The sequence below is a fragment of the Fulmarus glacialis genome, unplaced genomic scaffold (assembly GCF_000690835.1).
Source record: "Fulmarus glacialis isolate BGI_N327 unplaced genomic scaffold, ASM69083v1 scaffold7449, whole genome shotgun sequence".
NCBI classification, from domain to species: Eukaryota; Metazoa; Chordata; class Aves; order Procellariiformes; family Procellariidae; genus Fulmarus; species Fulmarus glacialis.
In genome coordinates this window covers 26,916-47,952 of record NW_009235172.1, presented here as the reverse complement: position 1 = coordinate 47,952, position 21,037 = coordinate 26,916, and the positions used below count along the sequence as shown (strand labels likewise).

Sequence of the window (21,037 nt, the reverse complement as noted above, 5' to 3'; positions counted from 1 at the left end):
CAGCAAACAGCAATCTAAGCAGTTCCACTCAGGACTTTTTTGAAGAGTGAAAATATTCAGAAAAAAATTAAATTAATAAACAACCTGGCAGAAATTTTACAAATACCGCTGGTTTTGATTACAAACCTGTATGATTATTTTCACTTGTGCCCCGGTTAGGTAATAGGATAAACATTCACACACTGTTGCTGTCCACTGCGTGCTTCCACCTGTTGGTCTAACATAGAACAAATTATATAGAACAAATTATAATCTCCTTTAATACAAGAGAAGTTGGCTTCCATAGAACCATAGAACCATTAAGGTTGGAAAAGACCTCTAAGATCATCAAGTTCAACCGTTAACCCAACGCCACCGTGCCCACTAAACCATGTCCCTAAGCACCTCATCTACACGTCTTTTAAATACTTCCAGGGATGTTCCCTTTACTGAGTTTTGATTTTTTTGAAACTGCCTGTATTGTCAGGGAAAAAAGACAATCTCCATTACAGTCAAGAATAAAAATAAATGGTTATTCATCTCTGGATCTATATGACAGGAAGAATTAAAAAATACAACCTCAAAACTTCAGTATGAGGAGGATCATGAGTTCCAGAAGTATGACACCTGTCTTAACAGAACAAAGGAAAATCCATACTTCATCTGCAAATTGGGCTTTTCATATTCATTCAGGGAATGGATATTACAAACATGATTATTTTTCTTCACGGTATAGACAGCACACAAACAAATGCACAGGAGAACACCCTGGTTCGTTCTCTTTTCTGCAGTCTAGAAAAGACAGACCTCTTGTGCATTTTCATGAGATCTAATTAATCTCAAATTCTGAGCCAAGGAAAAAAGCAAAATAAGAAATAAGAAAAACCTCTATCATCTGTCCATTATTTTATAATTCATCCTATAAATACTCTTTCTTTCTATAGCATGGTTTCTGCTTTACTGGTATGTAGCATAACCCTTCAGAAAAAAAACCCTTTATAGAACAAATCACAGCCGCCATCCCGTTTCTTCTTTATTCAAAAAGCAAACCGCATCCAAATCTTAGATAATCAGTGCTAACACAGGAAAATATTAAGTTATGTCATTATTAGGTTTCTAATACTGCTACTCAGTATAAGAGAAAGGCTACCTTATATCTGCCAAGGAACATTCTATTGCTAACGTCCTAATTATCGTCATATCTTCCTCAAGTTTTCTTAGACAGCTGATATCGACTGTTTTTTCAGCTCCAGAATCATAAAGTATTACCTGTTACAGACAAGAAACACAATGAAACAGAACCCCCACCCCCACCCCTGCCTTAGTGTTATCTGTAACGAATGGTAATTCAAAGCATGCCTGAATAGGTAAACAAAATTCAAACAAACATTACCAGGATTCAATGAATGGCCTTTGCACTGAAGCACTCCATCACACAACACAAATGACTACCACACCATACCAAGAGGACAAAACACACAAATGTGCTCAAAGGGGGTTAAACAACTTTACAGAGGCTGTTACTTGAACAAGAAAATTTCTTTTTCCCTGCTTCAGTTATGTTGGTGCATTTAAATTTGTAAACCTAGAAATGCTGAAATACCTCCCCTCCACCCCTTGCGTTTTATTCTGATGTGGTTAAATAGTTGTTTGAGGGTGTTTAGCCTTAGAAAGCAGGTAAAGCAAACCAGAAGTATAAAAGTCCCACTTCTGCTTCCTACTAACAAGACCCATGGGCATAATCTGATGATGGTGGAGAGAACCAATGGTAATCCAATCCTGGATTATCTGTATGATTAAAAAGCCACTCTTACTTTTGAGGTAAGTAGTTATGTATTCACGAAATGCCTCTTCTGATGCTCCTTACTCTTTTCAAATGAGTGCAACAAAATCCATGTTTAAAGCAGCACTGTGTGAGAAGTTACTGTGGAAAATGTTACACCTACATGGCACAGTGCATCACCATCAGTTTCGGGTTCAAGCAACAGCATTGACTACATGTGTCCTGTGGTGCTGCACTCAATTCAACTGGCTCCATCTTTAGCAAGGATTATTACGTTTGGATTAATGTGAGCCTCAGGTTCACACAGCTTCTGGAATCTAAGCTAAACTGTTAGGCTATAGCTTGGAATCTGTGCTATGTTGTCAACTATAGCATAAACATACACAAAGTCAACCTCAGGAGCCTTCCGCAACTAGCAGGTTCCCTGCTAAAGGCATCTGAGCTTTGGTGAGACAGTAATCTTATTTGCAGCAATGTACAACGTTAACTTAAACTCTTGACAAAAGCAAAAGGCTGTATGAGAAAATATTAACACAGAAATAAGAAGCAAAGATTTGACATTATTTTAATCAAACTTTGAAACTAAAAGTATGAACCCTTTTATGATAACAGGTTTACCTCTGCAGTTGTTTCAGAGACAATCCTGTTTATTTGACCTCTTTGCCACTGTTTCAAATCATGTACGTAAACAGCACAGTGCATACTACTTTCCCACTTCACAGACTGTGGCTGGGATTCTTTGTAGATGGTAGCCATCTTCTCCTGTAAACTAACATTCAGAAAAACACTTTTCTAGTGGTAAAATTTTATCCAGTGAATAAAGGGTTTATTTAGTCCATTACTGCTTAACAGTATTTTTAGTAACTGTTTAACAAACACACGATATTGTAGTTTTTCTTCATGACATGTTAGAAATACATGAAATGGAGCTTCAAAACACATGCAATCTGATTAAAATTCTGTAAAACTATCACGTTTTCTTAAATAACGGAATTAATCTGAGTGATCCTGACCCTTCTGTATAGCACTATTTAAAAGATGCACTATTTTCTCTCAACAACTTGAGAGTGTGGTAGTCATTTAGTGTCACGACTAATTCAATGGGACTCTAGGTAGCTACATGCAAGAAGGTAAAAAGATGAAAGAAGGGAGAAATAAGAGGCAGAAAATAAGCAACTCGCACTAAGCAATGATATTTCCATTTAACTGTCTTCAAACAGTACACACTATTACCTAAATACCTACGAAAGGAAGTTTGATACACTATGTCTAGAAATTGCCTTCAAACTTTCCTAACAGCATATTAGAATCATGTTGGAAGAAATAACTTGATTGCAGTTCTATGACTTAGGATACCGCTATTATTTAACGAGATTTCTAATGAAGGAATGGGGAGGAGAAAAGAAAGAGCAGAAAGATTTGATCTTTGTAGACAGTGTTGCATTTATCAGGCCCCAATACTTACTACATTAAAACTGATTTGAAGTAGGAGTTAGATCATATACTTAATTTAGAATCACAAATATTTAATAAAGCACAACATAGTGCCAATCTGTCTTCTGTTCCTATACTTTCCTCAGCAAAGCAAGATAAGCCAACAGCATTCTAGAGTACCCAGTGCCAAATGCAACCCTAATCAGTTTGTTCTACAACTATACTTCACCAGTTTGTACTAAGAATGCCTTAACTCGAGAAAAGTTCTTTGAATTTTAGTACCTTTTCAGTATACTTTCTGATGACAGCCACTGTATAAAGATTTTACTAGGAGACACAACGTGACTAACTCTCACTTGTAGCTCTTTCTTAAGAAGTGATTTGAAATCTCCTTCATCCACGGATTCCATGTCAATAGGATTTGAAGTTTCCAAGGTTTCAGGAATTTCTTCTAGAGGAACATCCCATATTTCATTGGTCCATACAGCAATACTTTCAGTGTACCTGTAAAGAGCATAAAGTAATTAGAATGAAAAGTTTAAGCACATTTTAAACAAAGTGTTTAAAAGAAAAAAAGAGCTCAATAATCACAGTTCAACATGACAGGAATCATTCAACATGAAGAAGAGTGAAGAATAATGAATAACTTAGAAAAGCAGAAAAAAAATCCCAACAAAAGACAAAAACATTTTGAAATGCTACTTCTGAAAGGTATCCTTGCACATTCTACTGACAGATGAAAGCACTACGCAATATAGGCTGCCAGCAGAAAAGCAAGCCTGACACAAATAGGCTGCTAAATATTAATGTTTGTGTCTGGCTTAAAAGACATCAAATGATTAGTATCATGCTTCTGGAAATCAATGTTGCCTCTGAGTGAAAGCTGCAACATTCAACTTCTAAGATGTGTAAATATTCCTTTCAGAAGTAGAGAATATTAACATTAGTGAAACATTTACCTTTCTAGTATTCCCTGAGGATACAAATACAACACAACTAGTGCTAAGACTTTACTAAGTAGAGTACAGAATGAAGTACGGTCAGAATAATACCTTGACAGAAACTTGTTTAAATTGTGTGAACTGGACAGAATAAAGCTCAACAGCAAGCAAGAGTTGGCTGGTATGTATTTTGAGTCACAGAGCAGCTTAGTACAAGTCTGTGTGAATTGTGCCAACTAGAGACGTAAGAGATTGCAGCTTGAAAAAAACCCTGTTAATGCAAAAGAACTGGCTTCTTGTAAACACCACTGACTAAAGGAGACAGAAAACATGAGTTTAACTACTGCCCATTTCTGGGCCTCCAGGAAGAAACTCTTTTTTTCCAGAAACCTGTCTTTTCCTTCACGGGAAGGAGACAAACTGCTCTGTCAGAAAGAAAATTCCGTAAAGTATTGAATCATCTACTACATAGTGCTACACAATTATTTATGCAAACCTTCCCGATGCAGGTATTTGGAAACTGCTGGGTGAAACAGCTAACTTGTAGAACCAGGAAAGAAATGAACTCATAAAATGGCTCATAAATATCCTTACCTTGCGTACAACTAGGTTGAACTATGAAATGGACAGAGGCAATCTGCCACGGAGAGTTCTCCAAGTGTTACATGTATTACAACCCCCTCCCTAGTAACTCCAGTATAGCATTATCATTGCAGATCCATCAGAAAAAACAATCAATTTGGAATGAACTTCAGACTCCAAGGTTTCTTCCTGGAATTCTGTATGGACTACCTCCTAACCCAATGCAAGAGTAAGGTTACTGATGTTTGCTTGTCAGCAAGTCAGCTTCAATGGAGTGCTGTGCTCTCCTGCTTATATCGTCTTACATTGGTTTAGAGCTGGCCTGGGTATCCCTCAACAGCATTAAACATGGAAGAATAATCATAACCGAAATGTGATTCTAAATGACCTAAAGCAGGTTTAAATTATTCACCAGTCTCTTGCCTTTTTGCAGACATCCATCTTCACAAATGGGAAATTCAGTGAGAAAAGTGTGACGAATGAGCTCTGGAAGGCTAGAGACCTTTGCGCACTGGAAAACAAAGCAAGCCCAAAAGCCCCAAAGCCTCCACAAAACCACCCTCTTGTCCCCATCCCCCCCCAATGGAAACATCATTCAACTAAAAGACGTAGTGCACTGGGTGTAAATAGCAAGGTGGTAGCTGGGGAGAGGGGCTGCAGGGGTGACCTCTGAGAGAAGAGGCCAGGTGCTGCCCCATGGCAGACACAGCCTGTTTCAGCCGTCTCTGCAACAGACCCTCCACAGGACATGGCTGAGCCCTTCAGTGAAGCTGGTGGCACCTCTAATTTAATGAAGGGCAGAAAACCCCAGGGAGAGAGAGGAGGGAAAAGAAGAGAAATAACACCGGGAACACCAAGGTCAGAAGAGTATAAGGTATTTTGTGGGGGTAGAGGCACACTCCTGAAGGGACTGAGGCCCGTGCAGGGCCCACGCTGGAGCACAGGAAGAAAAGAGCAAGAAGGAGGAGCAGCGGGGAGAAAACTGCTGCATCCTGACCACAACCCGCTGCACTGAAAGGGACTGAGTGTAACTGGAATGCAGAAGGGGGAGGAGAGGTGCTTGGAGTGAAGTTGAGCCTGAGGAAGGGGTAAGATAGGTGCTATAAATGTTTGTCTTTGTCCCAATGCCTGAATCAGTAATTAAATATTTATGCTAATTAGTAATTAATTTAGTTAAATTAAGTCTGTTTTGCCTGCAACAAATACTTGGTAAGCGATTTCCCTGTCTTTATTTTAGTTTTCTTGCTCCTGTTTCTTCTGTTTTCTTCCCCAACCAAAGAATGGGGAGTGAGTGAGCGACCAAAAAATCCACATTAGTAAAGTTATCAGTGCTAAACAGCAACTTATATTAAAGTAACATAGCCACTTGTTTGCAGGCCGCAAGCAGGCATCTAAATATAGCTGCAACACAACAAAATACCCTACTGACAGTGACAAAACAATTCAGCTGTTCAGGTTTAAATAAAGCTGCTTAACTTTACAAAAATCTTATTAAAAATTGTGACTAGTACAAGAAAAGTGTTACTGGGGTTTAGTTGTATTTCTGAGCTAAGAGATGAAAATCCACTTATTTGCTTCCTCCTGAAAAAAACAAATTCAGGAATTCCCTTTTGAATCAAAACTTTCTATTTAACCACCTTTTTATTTTCATCAGTATTCAAAAATTATTAATGAAAGAATAATTATTGATTCCGTGAGTACAGCCCATGGATTATCTTTTTAAAAAGGCAACAAATTAAATGCAGCAGTGTTATCTCCTTATCAGCCTCATCTCCCCCAGCAGGCTTTCCAACTCTTCTGTCTGTCACTGTCATAGCTGGTTATTGGGAGTATTTGTTTTCTAATAACAGACCTTCCAAAGAGATGACTTACCTGAGGTGCAGGTTAAACACATGAAAGTGGTATTTCTTTTCTTACTACAAGGAAACGGGAACCTTAATGATAACCAGTTTGGGAAGATTTGGCACTTAAGCACATTACAAGTATGATGCAAACATTTCACCTCCAACTTTTGAATCAGTTTCAATAAATTATGTTAGTCAAAATTTAGTTTGAGAATTCAACTATGCCAAACTACAGAGTTACACTTTGTAACTTACGTCAGTTGATGAATGTGATTTGTAATGAATTTATCACAAACGTGGTAAATTCCAGCCACTGGAGGTGACATACTAAAGCAAGTAATTTTGTTACACAAATGCAGTATTTGTAAATACTTTAAGTTACGCAGAGTGTATTTACCCAGGTATGTAGGATGCTAGGTCTTCTTTAACTAGCTGGCAGTTAATACTAAAGCTTCTTCCATGAACAGCAGAGGAGTCAAAGAGTTCAACAGATAAGATGTTATTATCTAAAATTTCTGTGAATAAATAATATAAACATAATTAGTGCCAATCAATGACAGTATAAAGACTATTTATGGTTTTGGAGACATGGCAAATAGTGCTAGGAGACAGAATTCTGTAAAATTACATTTGATTTATAAAATAATTGATTCTGAACATCAACAATATGTAGAGGCTTAGCTTTGCACGTATCTATAAAATTATCTTAAAATACAACAACAATTACAAACTATTTTTGTACAAAGAAACCAACTGCTACATGTAATTTCATTTATTAGATGGGTTGCAAACCACCATTCCACAGGTGTTGAAAAATAGCTAGCTGCATATTAACAATAAATGGTATTGCAAAAATTCCTACTAAGGCATATAGATGTGTTATCTGAAATTGGTTTGTTTTTTTTTTTTTTTGTGATGTTTTAGAGCAGCAGCCATCACACTCCCAGCTACCAATAAAGTCAGGAAGAGTCAAGGATAGCTAGTGCTCTTGGAAATAAACCCATCTTAATAAACCAGGATATTTATATCATGTAATGCTGGCGTGGTCCATAAGAGAAGACATAAACAGAGCTTTTGTCAGAAGTTGTATCTGTTACATCTCCTCCAATTAGTTCATGTTTAGATACTCTCACTCCAGGCTACCTGTCGCAAGTATGAACATAAGTATTTCAAATAAATACTATTTAAAATATGAAAGTGCATGTTTCTACATTTGAATTAATTTAATAATATTTAAATATAAATTAATACACTCTTGATAACTTACCAACAACTGAACACAGCATAAATTTATCTTCAGTCATTTCTTCAAATCTTTTCTTGGCTTCTCTGTTCCACTCATTTGCCCCTTTATAAGGCTCAATGCAAGCCAGTCTGCACCTGATTGCCTAAAGAATAACACAAATTATGTATCTACCATCACATACCAAGACCATCTCATTACAGCCAAATCACAGCCCTCATGCAGGAGACAAGACAGCTTGGCTTCTGGTTCTACATTGCCATTATTTGATTTGATTTAAGATGATCCCCTCTCCCCACCGGCAGCTAAGCATGAACCTCAAATTCAGATACATTCTTGCTGAAATAGAAAGAGCTTATTTCTTCTCGCCTCCCTTTATGGTTAGGCATAGAATTGGCTGCAGAGATCAGGAAAGATTACTGCAGAGAGGTGATAAAGAAAGCCTTCATCCTGTTTTGCTTATCATGATGTAATAACCCAGACTCAAAGCATCTAAGACTAACATGGTATCATTGTAGAAGTCTGAAAGACTAAACACAGAGACACCAGAGTACCTATGTCAGAAAATTCCTGCCAGAAAGGTATTAATTAGGAGACATAAAAAAAGAGACACACAGGAAATCAGATGAGATTAAGTACTTTGATTAAAAGAATTTTTGTTTAGCATCTTTATTGCAAACTTTGGTGGCTACACTATGGCTCAATGTTAAATTAACTGTGAATATTATTGTTTCCTCCTTCTTGTTTATTCCACCAAAAGAAAGAAGAGTAACACAGGTGGGGGAAAAGAGAGAGAAAGGAGATAAAGACAATAGAAACAAGAATGTTTTGTGCAGATATTCTTAAGATACATGCAGTCAGGAATACGAAAGTAAGACTGACTGACGGGTTAAATAACCATTAGGAGAAAGGGCTGTGGATGACAAAACCAACACTACATTAAGCACTGCTCGTTCCAGTCCAAGACTTCTGTGCCACTCAAGTCCATTAAAATGCCTGCAAACTGTATTAACGGGCTGAAAAAAGTCCGACTTCTCTTGTAACAGCCTAATTCAAATCTCTTAACCAACTTACATTTGAGGCAATACAGTATGTCATCATGTGTGAAGATTTACCAATGCTTACATGCAACAGGACAGACCTGCACAAGCAACCTCACCTCTAACACTCTTACCTTCTGAATGCTTGATTTTGCAACCTTGTGTTCATTCATGTTTCAAAGAATTTGAAATCCTTAATTTTTTTTTTTTTAAATAGAAAAGATTTGAAACCATAGCAACATATAAGCAGAGTCAAGCCTGCTGATCTTTCTATTACTTGCATTAAAACTAATAGCAACAGGAAGTTATTTCTTACAAAAACTTCAAGTGTAAACACCTTGCCAGAGTGTTTCACCATAACCTATATATGGCATAACAATGCTGAAATTTGAGAATAACTGATGGGTTCAAGTTTTTTTCGACCATTACATCCGTAACTCTTCAGCCCCTTCTCTTTTATGTTTGAAGTGAGGAGGCCTAGTAGTATGTGCTCAAGAGCTGACAAATTCTTAAGGATTTTTCTGAGGATTTATATTTGGTCAATAACAAGCAATCAACTGGAACAATGGGACAACACACATCAAAAATCCCAACACCCTTATTCATTAGCCGTTCTGATCTGAAGCACTACGACGTTGCAACTGCAAGAACATTTTGCCATTTTCAGAATGTTTCCTCTCCCTTGCTGTCAAAAAAGGCTCAATTATTTTGGCTGAAACTTTCCCCAGAAACATCTGCTCAAAATATAAACAATTAAATTCTATTTTCAGTAAAATGGCTGGCCAACCTTAGTTACAACACTCACTATTTCTGGTGCCTACAACTCGTTAAAAAACTCCTATCAACATACGAAGTTTTAAAGTTTAGCATAATTACGGTTGGCAACCAGAACTATTGAATGAATAGCTGAAGAAAAAGAATTATTTACTACTTATGTGCATTTTTTATTTGACAGAAATACTTTGCCATTTCCTTTCCCACTCAGTTCTTCTCCTTGTCAGAAGGGGGAAACTCCTACAATACCTAAAGTTAGGAAAATACCAAACTTTAAATGCCATAAACCATAAAAATATAATTTTTAAAAAAGACCATTATTAGATCATCATTTGAAAATGAAGGAATGTAAAAATTAATTTGGCTTATTATGGAGTAAAAGAAGGTATTTGAATTAAACACACACACACACACAATGTATATACACCTCCTCACTGCAAGGTAACATTAGATTTCATTTAAAACTGAATGATACAAAAAAAAAAAAGCGTTTTCAATGCGCACCCAAAACATATTAAGTAAAGTTTATTCACGTCATAAACCCATGCGAAAACGAACTTGCTTAACATTTTATTTACTTCAGAATGTTAACAATGCTCTCTTTCCCCTTCCATCCATTGAGATTCTATTAATTTTGAGTATTTAAATCTAGGCAAGCACTAATTTACCTTTTCTGGAAGGCTCAGAAACTCCTTTTTCACTCTGCGTATGTCTTTAAGAGTTAAGACAGCAACGTTGCCAAAGTCAACATATTTTACCATAACTTCTTGACAACTTGGCAGCCCTTCAAGAAAAAGCAACCCAAGTTATTAAAACAAAAAATGAGTATCTGATACAGGTTAAAGCACCAGAATTTCAGAGCAAAATCCACATTTACACCCTATAATCGTAAAATACCACATTTTCAAATATTCTATAACCCAATTCAAAAACTATATTCTTAAAGAGGCAGCTCCTTTGGGTTCCTGAAATGACAGACTTAGCATTTTGGTCGTTTTGAAACATTATTTAAAATAATTATATAATAGAATTTCAATAATATATAGAAAATGAAGTATACCGCTTCTCTTTATTTAAAAAAAAAAATGTATAAAACACTTCACTAATAGCAAAAGAATATAACATGTACTAGTGCTACTGACGTTATGAACCTACCTGTTAGTATAAGAATGCCTAGTAAAAATAATGCCATTATTTTTAGTAAAAACATATGCCATTGTTACTATTCATATCCAGTATGTGATTCCGACCTAGTACGACGTCTGATTTTGCAACCTAGCATTAGAGTGAAAGAATCAATACTTCACCTATAATCTGTGCTCTGTACCAATTCCCATCTTTCTGTTTTGCAATACAGGCTTGGCCTTCAACTGGGCAGACAATTTCCAAGTTTTTCCCATATTCATGTTTATATACCTCCTGAATTTTCTTTGGAAGAGCTAAAGAATCCAGGCTATCTCTCTAAAATAAGAAAAACAAAACATACATACACATCAGATGTTCTCATTTTTTTTTTTAAAATGGTATTTTTGCTCTTTTAAGGGCCATTTTTTTTAGTAGTGTACTTCCTAGTCTTCCCCCCCATATTAAACGGTGGCTATGAATACGTAAAGTGAATTAAAGGGCCTAACAATTGTTGAATATTGCCCAATCACCACTCTATACAGTAAACCACTACATACCCACATAGGAATTAACCATGTAAAAAAACTGACAAAAAAAGTTAACTTTTTGGAATTCTAAGAATTCCTGGAATTAATCTAGGATTAATCTAGGAATCCTAAAACTGGTAACAAGTGACAGAAGTTAATGGAAATTGTAGCTTAGTTAATGTGGACCACAAGTAGCTCAACATTAAAATGTTTGTTCAGCATTTTATTTAAATAGACCTTATTTCAAAACTTACCAACTGGAGATAGAAATCACTTGGACTATTAATGTGGCAAACTACAACAGAGACTTCTCTTTCTTGTGGAATCTTAGGTGGACTATACTGCAAGATGTTATTATTTTCTAACTGACTGGGAAGTTGTGATCTAAACCTAAGGTAAACAAAATGAAATTTTGAATAAATTCTGTCAAAATTAACTGAGAAGGAACGCTTTTATATTAAAATGTCAAGTTCCCATACAAAACGCAATCTTATAAAAATAACTTGAGTCGTATTTTTATGAATAGCTTGAACTTTCCTTCTTGCAGTTGGTGCAGCCAATTCTTTCTAATGCTTCTCCCATCACAAATATAATGTACGAAGAATGATACATGGCAGCTGGCTCCTAGTAAGATTTTGTTATTTGGGATGCAGTAGTGTACATTTAAATTGTTAATAAAAAAAGTAATAGGCTAGAATCCACTACATTGACAAAACCATTTTCTTTTAGATTTCTGTTTCCACACTTATGAGAAAAAAGCAATTACCTGAGGAACACAGAGGCAGTAAAAAATTATTTCCCACTGTTCTCATCACCATAACTAGTTATGCTCAAATATAAAAAAAGACCTTTCTGTACGTGCAGCAAAATGAACCATAATTTCCTACAGATTTGCATGCCATACACTAAAACGCTCATGTTGTTCTCTATCTCCTGTTTCTTCCACTGGTCCCTCCAAAGCAGCTCTCCTTTGTCCTAATGCCAACACCAAGCTCTCCCTTATGCCCCATTGTTGTTTCTCCTATTCGTTGTGCTATATGCACCACGTCACGTGGCTGGTTCAGATGTGCTGACTAGCCCGTCACTGCCTACCAGCGAAATCAAACAGATACAAGGTTGATTTCTGTATGTTTTTCTGTCCGTGGTAGACACTAAGAGCTTCTCCTTTCACCCCCTTGTTGTTCAAACTTGTACAGAAATTTAACTTTTGTCATTTTCTAAAATAAAGTTCATTATCCAAATAAAGCGCTGACTAGTGACAATGAGTATGCCACAGTGCTTATTAGTGAAGGTGAAAAAAGGAAATCAACAAATTTCCTAAACAGATTTGTTGAAGATTAATACATCACACATTAATATACCAAACACTGCAAAAACAACTTGCTTGGTAAACTTCACTTTATAAGTATTATGCCGTTATCATTTATGGCCTAGGAGCATAAACTAAAGGAAAACACATACCTTGCCAAGTCTAAAAAAACCAATGCATCCTTGAGAGACACTGGCATGTTATTGCTTATTTTATTAAATGGGGGTTTTTTCAAATCCACAATGAGAACACCATCCTCTTCTCTAAATATGGTCATTAAAACAACTTTATTATTTACCATTTCTAAAAATTTCGTCTTTGCTTCCTCCCTCCAACCTTCACTCTGTGTTAGGAAGAAAGAAAAAGTTAGTGAAGATGTCAGAGCATGTTAAAACAAAAAATACAAATAGTAATTAAAAGTAAAATAAAATAAAATAGAAGCAAGGAAGGGAGCACAGACACATCTGAACAGATGAAATACTGAACACACTATTACACTGTCTAGTCCATACCCAGGACAGCACTAAACAGTATTCTTCTATGATGGATTTGTAAGTGGTTTTAACTGTATAAAACTGAATCAGATCAAAGGGCTGCAGTTTCCACCACATTTCTTCTAAAGATTCAAGATTTCATCCTCTCTAATTGTTCTGATAGATAAACTATGATTGTCGTACGCTGTTTCATCTCATGAATTACATTTCTGCTCTCCCAATGTTTGAAAGTTTATTCTAATCTTTTTGTCTTTATGCAAATATAAAACATAGTTTTACATAGTCAAATCACACATTCCGCCTCTCCACAACATCCTTCTTGACATTTTATCTACCTTGAAAAAGCCTGTCTGAATTTATTTCTCTTGGATCAAGTTAATGCATTTCTCATTTTATACTGCAAATCTATGCTTTTTAGGTGTGAAAAAAATGAAAGCACATACAAGGAAGGCATTTTACCCACACTGTAAAATGTGAGAACATCAGTCTGGTAAAAAAAAAACAAAACCAACCAGCAGTTATACTGTCAGAAATGCACAGCTGCATTGGACATAGTTCATTCCCATGTGAATGTGGCAAAAATAAAGCAAGCCTAATAAATAAGTGAATATTGAAGAAAATAATGGTGCAATATATGTCCTTTTTCTAAGGGAATAAAGGCTGACAGTACTTTATTTGTTGTTACACTGAAAGAGAACAAATAACACTTTTCAATATGTGGCAAAAAAATTTAAGTAACAAAGGACAATCCCCGAAAAGATTCTCTTAAGAATTCTGAAGACATTTCTTCTGTTTGGATGATTTTTGAAAGTTACTACTTGCATAAAGTTATCAGACAGCCATGAAATAAGAAAATTAGTTCTGTAATTTGTTTTTAAATTTGACAAAAGAACATGTCTAGAGTAAGAGCAGTGAGATTTAAGCCTGAAATATGTATTTGTAAACCCAGAGGCTTTTTAAGACAGGTTGCTATAAGCTCTTTTCCTTTCCAGTGAAAGCAATGCAACCTATCTTTTTACAAGAGATGATTTAACTTTTTTTTTTTAAATAAAATATACCTTACACTCCTCTCAAGTTTCCTTCTGTTTATACTGGAATGAGATCATTGTTAAGTTATGTATTTAAGTTCTTCAATATAAATCTTAGGAAGAAAAAACATCTCCTGAAATAGTACAAACAGCTTTTACTTACTGCATTTTTGGGAACAACATCCTTCAGCGAACACCGTACTGCTAAAGGAGGAACAGCTGCAAGTTCTGCCTCAATACGCTGATCAGGCTTCCTTAGAAACAAACAAATGTCATCTGTTTCAACAGTTCGCAGAGTAGCAGGTTCAGGCCTTTCAGCGGGAGCGTATCTATTGTCAATGGGAATAAAAGCAGTACTAGCTTAAAAGAAAAGCAAAAAAACCCTACACCAAAAATCTCCCAAAACCAAACCCCAGACTTAAAATAAAGTTTATTATTGCAATAATTGCCATAATGTCAAGTCATTGAAACAAAACTAGAAAGTCTCAATGAAATGCATTTCTTTTTTTTTTTTTTGAACATTGAGGACTCGTGTTCCGCTTTTGCAATGCAAGTCTAAGTTAAACATTTTAACATGTGAAGGCTTGTACACTTGTGTACTTACATACACTGCCACTTTTCCTGTGGGAAATACCTACATACAGACCCCTAGTGTCATTTGGATATCTGGTTATCTGCTTGTGTGAAGCTGATGGAGGACTTGTTTCTTCGTAGAGATCCTCTTGAGTAACAACAGTCAATGACAATTGCAGGCAAAAACCTCCCTCTGTAAACATACCCTGAGAAAATTAGAACTACAGAGCTCCCAAAATCAATCAGGAATACTTCCAGCAGTGCAATATCACAAACTTTGTATCTTATTGGACCACAAGGCTTCCTCTCATTTTTACTTTTTAGGGGAATCAGTTCAGTGATAGTTCCACGGCACCACATTTCCATTTCCTTACTCTTAATAAAAGTTCTAGCACCTATATGGAAGCAAATAAAAAAACGAAAGACTAAATTCAGTATTTGTAGATATTTCACACCAGAACTATTATTACAGTTCTGCATAATGTTCCATTGTTGCCTATCTTCCACACAGGTAGTAAGAGTGCTACTGCTAAAATAAAGACACAAAGACACTAAAAACCTTGTCTCGATAGCCACCAGAAGTTTTCTCCCCACATTTTATAGAATCATAGAATCATTAAGGTTGGAAAAGACCTCTAAGATCATCGAGTCCAACCATCAACTCAACACCACCATGCCCACTAAACCACGTCCCTAAGCGCCTCATCTACACGTCTTTTAAATACCTCCAGGGATGATGACTCAACCACTTCCCTGGGCAGCCTGTTCCAAGGCTTGACCACTCTTTCAAATATTTCCTAATGTCCAATCTAAACCTCCCCTGGCGCAACTTGAGGCCATTTCCTCTCGTCTATCGCTTGTCACTTGGAAAAAGAGCCCGACACCCACCTCACTACAACCTCCTTTCAGGTAGTTGTAGAGCGTGATGAGGTCTCCCCTCAGCCTCCTCTTCTCCAAGCTAAACAGTCCCAGTTCCCTCAGCCGCTCCTCATAAGACTTGTTCTCTAGACCCTTCACCAGCTTCGTTGCCCTTCTCTGGACACGCTCCAGCACCTCAATGTCCTTCTTGTAGTGAGGGGCCCAAAACTGAACACAGAATTCGAGGTGCGGCCTCACCAGGGCCGAGTACAGGGGCACGATCACCTCCCTACTCCTGCTGGCCACACTACTTCTGATACAGGCCAGGATGCCGTTGGCCTTCTTGGTCACAATGTCTGTAATGCTAGAAGGTATTTGGCTTGTTCTAAGAAGTAATTTCTGGCAAACTTTCTATACCTCTTAGTAAAGTGGCAAAAAACGATTGAAGTTGAGGGCTATTACATACTTTTTATCAGTTTTCTAAACACCTTCTAGAAGTGAGTAACACTGTCAACATATGGGCTAGAAAATAATTTTAATGATTTAGCAATGTATTACTGTCTTTCATCTTTACTTCCAGAGTGGTTTCTACTCAGTTAGTGAACTTTGAAAAAAAAAATCATCTATCCACTCGAAGGGAATGTTGCTTGCATGAGAAAAAGCTGATTTACTGAAGTAATGAAAGAACTAGGCTAGTCATTAACATCAATACACTGAAAAAACTATCAGTTAACAATTACCACCTAATGCTGGCAAACATTAAGTTTACAGCCACGTGTTTCAGCTGCTGGTTACTCTAAGCACTCAATTTGTTGAGGTTAAGAAGAACAGTCTTTTTTACTTCTACCATTTTCATTTATATGATTTAATAAAAGTCTACTTTACCAAACAATGTGTACAATGTTCCCCAAAAAGCATTAATTGCAGATTCCAGAACATATAAGGACTGCTTTACTATGGGGGTGGGATGGGGTGGGGTGAAGGGCAGGGGAGAGAAGCAAAAAAGCATATTATACTAAGGAAGACATACTGCAAGTATTTTAAGCTAATGTAGACCTTTAGAAATTAATAATTTACCTAGTTCCAAAACATCTGAAGGCAAGAGATATGAACTCTTATTACAACAAAAGTTTTTCAATTTCTTCTCCAAAACCCCTGCTTCTTTCTTCTGTGAGTATCTCCGAATATAGAAGTGGCATGGATTTATAACATGGCTTACAAACACTAGTTCTGTCGCACCTGAGTAAGACATAAAACAGATTATCACTCTCCAAGTGACTCCAGCAGATATTATTAGACATGTGATTAGGTTTATGTTGCATTAATCATAACGTTACCTCAAATAGCTTTTAATCTGAAAAGTCTGCTCAGACTTGTTTCAAACTAGTTACCATGTTTGCTTTCTGATTAAATCTGCGCTTTGGAACCACCTCCCTTATGCTACCCTGCAAAACAAAAGGCTGCCTCGCTGCTTACAAAGTGGTAGCCTGAATTTAAGTAGGTAATTCAGAGTTTGTATTCCCTTTATTTAACAGAGAAATAGGAAGCTTCTAGAGAGCAAATTAGAGAGATTAAGACTCCTACCTTTAAGAACAGGTGTGCTGAGCACTTTTGTATAGTCATTCCGTGATAATGCATGAAGATCAAGGAATGGCCTAAACCTAGCCAACCTAGCTATGTACTTCTGACTAAGCATCCAAATCCTTTGTACTGCAGGTACCTCCCTTGATTTGGGATCCAAAACGCAGGTTTCTCTTTCTGAAGCTACTCACCAAAGGTGGTGGATGGGTCAGAAGGTTTTAGAAGCCCAGCAACTTAATTCCCACAAGAGTATTTTACACCACAAAACTTCCTGCAAAGAGTGGATAGCATCATCTAAATCTAATGCCACCTGCGTGACTGATCAGAGCACAGGAACAGATAGATTTGCAGCATCCTAGAGCACTGCAACCTCTGTGCCCATCTCTGAACTACAACTGATCGTGGGCAAAAGATGGTACAAAGAATCTGGCATTTGAAACATTCTGAGCATGTACACAGGACTGTGCTTGGAAGTTTAGGAAATGCAATGTCCAGAACAGATGCAAGATTACTTTTGGGCATTTCCAGTGGAAAAGATGGTATCTGAGTAAAAAACTGAGTATCTTGAAAGATTTCAGCTATAGGTACACTAACTCTTCTGGATCACCCCTAGTCACCATCTCCAAGGATGTGATGTGTCAGCTAGCTTATCTTAAGTAGATAAGGAAAAGCATGTATTAACAGTCACTTCACTAGATCAGCGGAGGCTGATACCTCCAGCCAAAAACAGTAACAGGAGCTGGGCCAGTTCTGGGTCACTAGAGCCAGATGGATAAGGAAGAGATTTCTTCAAGCTGTTTGAGTATGTTCCTTAAACTAAATGAAACAAAAAATCCCAACAAACCACAGCTGAAACGGAAAAGGATTTGAAAAATTTATCAAATATTATTCGTCTGATAACTAACCTTACTAGCAGATGAGAATGAAAAACTCTCTATATCAAACTTCAAATTATGCTTCCCATAATCCAAAAAGATCCAGTATTGCACAAAATACATATTTTAGCATATTACCGATAAAAACATCAGGTAACTCTGTGATCATTTCATCTCTTAAGATCTTGTTCTCCTAGCATATATGTGAGAGATACTAAAACTTAAGTGTCTGGTAAGGCTCAAACATCATACAACTGTGATAGTTGTAAGGTGTTTCTCTCTCCATGCAAATTCTTTGATGTCTAATAAAGGGTGAGCACACACTACACTAACTTCAGTATGGGCATTAGGAGAATTTCTCTGCTAACTACTTATTTCCGCAGAATTTGTTATGGACTTAAACTGCTCAAATTCCCTAATACTCTTGTCAAGTCTCATTAAGAGCAGCCAGTGAATTCACAAGTTATTGGGCAGAAAATTGTTAGGGGAAAGTGCATTTATGAGACTCTGAGGTTAAAAAAAAAAACAAAGGGAAAAAAAACTAAAACAAAAAAACCTGAACAAAAAACCTAAACCAAACCAAAAAATGCTATTTCCTTAATCTTTTTTTCTTCGCTAATATTATTTTGTATCCTAGATTAAGGCACATCTTTTTGCAGCAGTGCTTCTTCCTCTGTCAACTTCCTAGGTCAGTTTCTTTCTTTCCCAATACCGCAATCTCTACTTTTAAACTTTTATTACTGTTTACACTCAACAATGAACAAAGCTCAAAGGACCACGCAAACTGTGCCTACAGAATTTTTGAACAAAGTAACTTATTTCCTCAATTTACTTTGTTTTGTACATTTATCTGTTCACTCATAATTCAGAAAACTAAACATAGATAGAGGGAGAATAAAACAACAGTTCAAAATTCAGTATATAAACTACTGTCCTAAGAAATGGGTCCCACTGTTCACAGCAAGCACTGCTGTCATTATGTCAAATATCTGCCAGGTGTGAACAAACACTGCCAATGTTGTGTTTCTGAAAGTTGCTTGGGACTTCTTGTATTGCATCTTCCAACTAAATGGTTTTATGGTAAATCTTAAAAGACAGTATAGTCTTTACATTAGCAAGGAGAGCAGACTAGGGAGTGTTTTTGCAGAGCAAAACTGCTGGTGCTAAGAACGACTGCAAGCACCTCCCAAACTAGTTTTAACTGGAAGCAAATCAATTCATGTGCCCCAAGTCTGCTCTTAATGTGAGCAAATACATGCTAACTGGGGTCGGTCAGGAGACTGCTTCCTAGCATATTCCTGATCCCAACTTAGAATGCTAATGTCTGTGTCCAACTCTCCAACAAATTCCAGTGTCTGCTCTCACGCCTTAGAGGATGGGTCCCTTCTAGTAAACGAAACCATTTACCAGATAGGAAAACCACTAACCAGCTTTGTGTTGAAAAGATGGTTCCTTCTTGAAGAGTTTCTTCCTCTGTTCATCAGCATGATATTCTATGGGAAACTCTGTTTATTGTTTTAGGAGAAAAGTTTAATGGATTAGGTTAGTTAAGTATTTATACAGATGTAATAAAGCAGCAAACACAGTAAAGAGAAATTACATGTACTGTAAGAGTACTGCAAAGGCAAAAATTCTTGTATCTGACGTGACTGAAACAGATGCACACACAGTGACTATGTGCACATGGCCAGTCCACATGCTAATTCCAAGATTACAAAACTATAATTAAAATTCTTAGATTCAAGACACGAAAAACTCATGTAACTGCAGTTTGAAGGAATTTTGTTCTGACAAGAGTTTTGTGAAGTCCACTGGGATTCTGGAATATGCTATTTTAGACAGTCGTGCCCAAGCTCTGAAATTTACTTCACCTTGATCAGCTATATGCTACCACAATTACCCTCACATACCACCCCTACCCTCTCCCTCATCCTCCCCAAGCATTACTAATCATAGGGATTTTCCAGGTATGTTGTGGACATAGAACACTCTGAAGTTAAGCATCTTAATTATACTGTGGGAAACACCTATCTATCCCCACCCCTATTATCTAACTGGAATTTCCATATTCCGACTTGTTCCTAACGCCTTCAGCCCTATCCCTGAGCACCTCCTGGACACCAGCTTGGTAGGCTCTGCTGGACTTGCTCCAGTGTGACCGTGACTTTCAGTACTGCAGGGTCCGAAACTGGACACAGTACTGCAGATTCAGTCTCACAAGAGCCTAACAGAGGGGAAGGATCACTTCCTGGACCTATTAGCTACACTCTTACTAATAGTCCAGGGAAAACCAGACAAGCCGAAGAACTTAATTGTTCTTGCCAGTTAACATAGGACAATGCCCTGGGAGAAGATTCAGGAAGCTAAGGGAACTGCCAGAAAAGCATCATCTAGGAGCCAGTGTCAGAAACTCTGACGGGGACAGTAATCACTAAGAGTCAAAGAGAATCATCCAGGCAGACACAGGAAATTATGACCCCTCTTTGAGAGAACTTGTGAGAAACTTTTCACTAAGCTAAGCTGAAGGAGGACAAAAAAGAAACGATGCTAGCTCAAAGTGAAAGACAGACATCATTAAAGAATTCATATGAGCCAAGTACAACTACAAACACACAACGTAATACAAAACACGTAAATAACATCATGGTCAACAACGGAACACTGAAAGCATCAGGTATTAAGCAACTTACTTTCCAGGTCATCTTCAAATATTTCTTCTATTATGACATCAGGGCTGGATGGAGACTTAGGTAGAGCAGGAATACTCTGATGACATACCATAGGAAGTGTTTCTTGTACTTGAGTATTTTTCACTTCTTTGTGAACACCAAGTTTATTTGCAAGAGCCTTTATTTTACTTTCTCTGCTAAGTGCTGGAAACATATTCTCTACAGGTGATTGAGTATCACAGCTTGGCATTTCTTCTTTGTCATCAAGGATAAGAGGGTGTTGTTCACTATCTTCACTATATTTGGGAAAACATTTATTTGGAGACAAATTAATATAATCCAGTCTGTTTTCAGAAAAGCACACGAGGCAAAGCAGAG

The 21,037-nt window shown here is 37.0% G+C and overlaps 1 protein-coding gene across 1 annotated transcript in view; it reads right to left on the bottom strand.

The window, feature by feature from the left end:
• The window catches only part of RNF17 (ring finger protein 17), a 50,132-nt gene that overhangs the window by 15,968 nt on the left and 13,127 nt on the right, over positions 1-21,037 (bottom strand). Inside the window, exons 11-25 of the mRNA XM_009585913.1 lie at positions 20,681-20,955; positions 19,418-19,495; positions 16,612-16,773; positions 14,882-15,071; positions 14,267-14,432; positions 12,734-12,924; positions 11,523-11,662; positions 10,928-11,077; positions 10,289-10,404; positions 7,831-7,951; positions 6,961-7,078; positions 3,479-3,700; positions 2,381-2,531; positions 1,130-1,248; positions 127-217 (exon numbers count right to left, since the gene is read on the bottom strand). Coding sequence (XP_009584208.1) covers positions 127-217; positions 1,130-1,248; positions 2,381-2,531; positions 3,479-3,700; positions 6,961-7,078; positions 7,831-7,951; positions 10,289-10,404; positions 10,928-11,077; positions 11,523-11,662; positions 12,734-12,924; positions 14,267-14,432; positions 14,882-15,071; positions 16,612-16,773; positions 19,418-19,495; positions 20,681-20,955 — 2,290 coding nt within the window. The remainder of the gene's footprint in view (positions 1-126; positions 218-1,129; positions 1,249-2,380; positions 2,532-3,478; positions 3,701-6,960; positions 7,079-7,830; positions 7,952-10,288; positions 10,405-10,927; positions 11,078-11,522; positions 11,663-12,733; positions 12,925-14,266; positions 14,433-14,881; positions 15,072-16,611; positions 16,774-19,417; positions 19,496-20,680; positions 20,956-21,037) is intronic.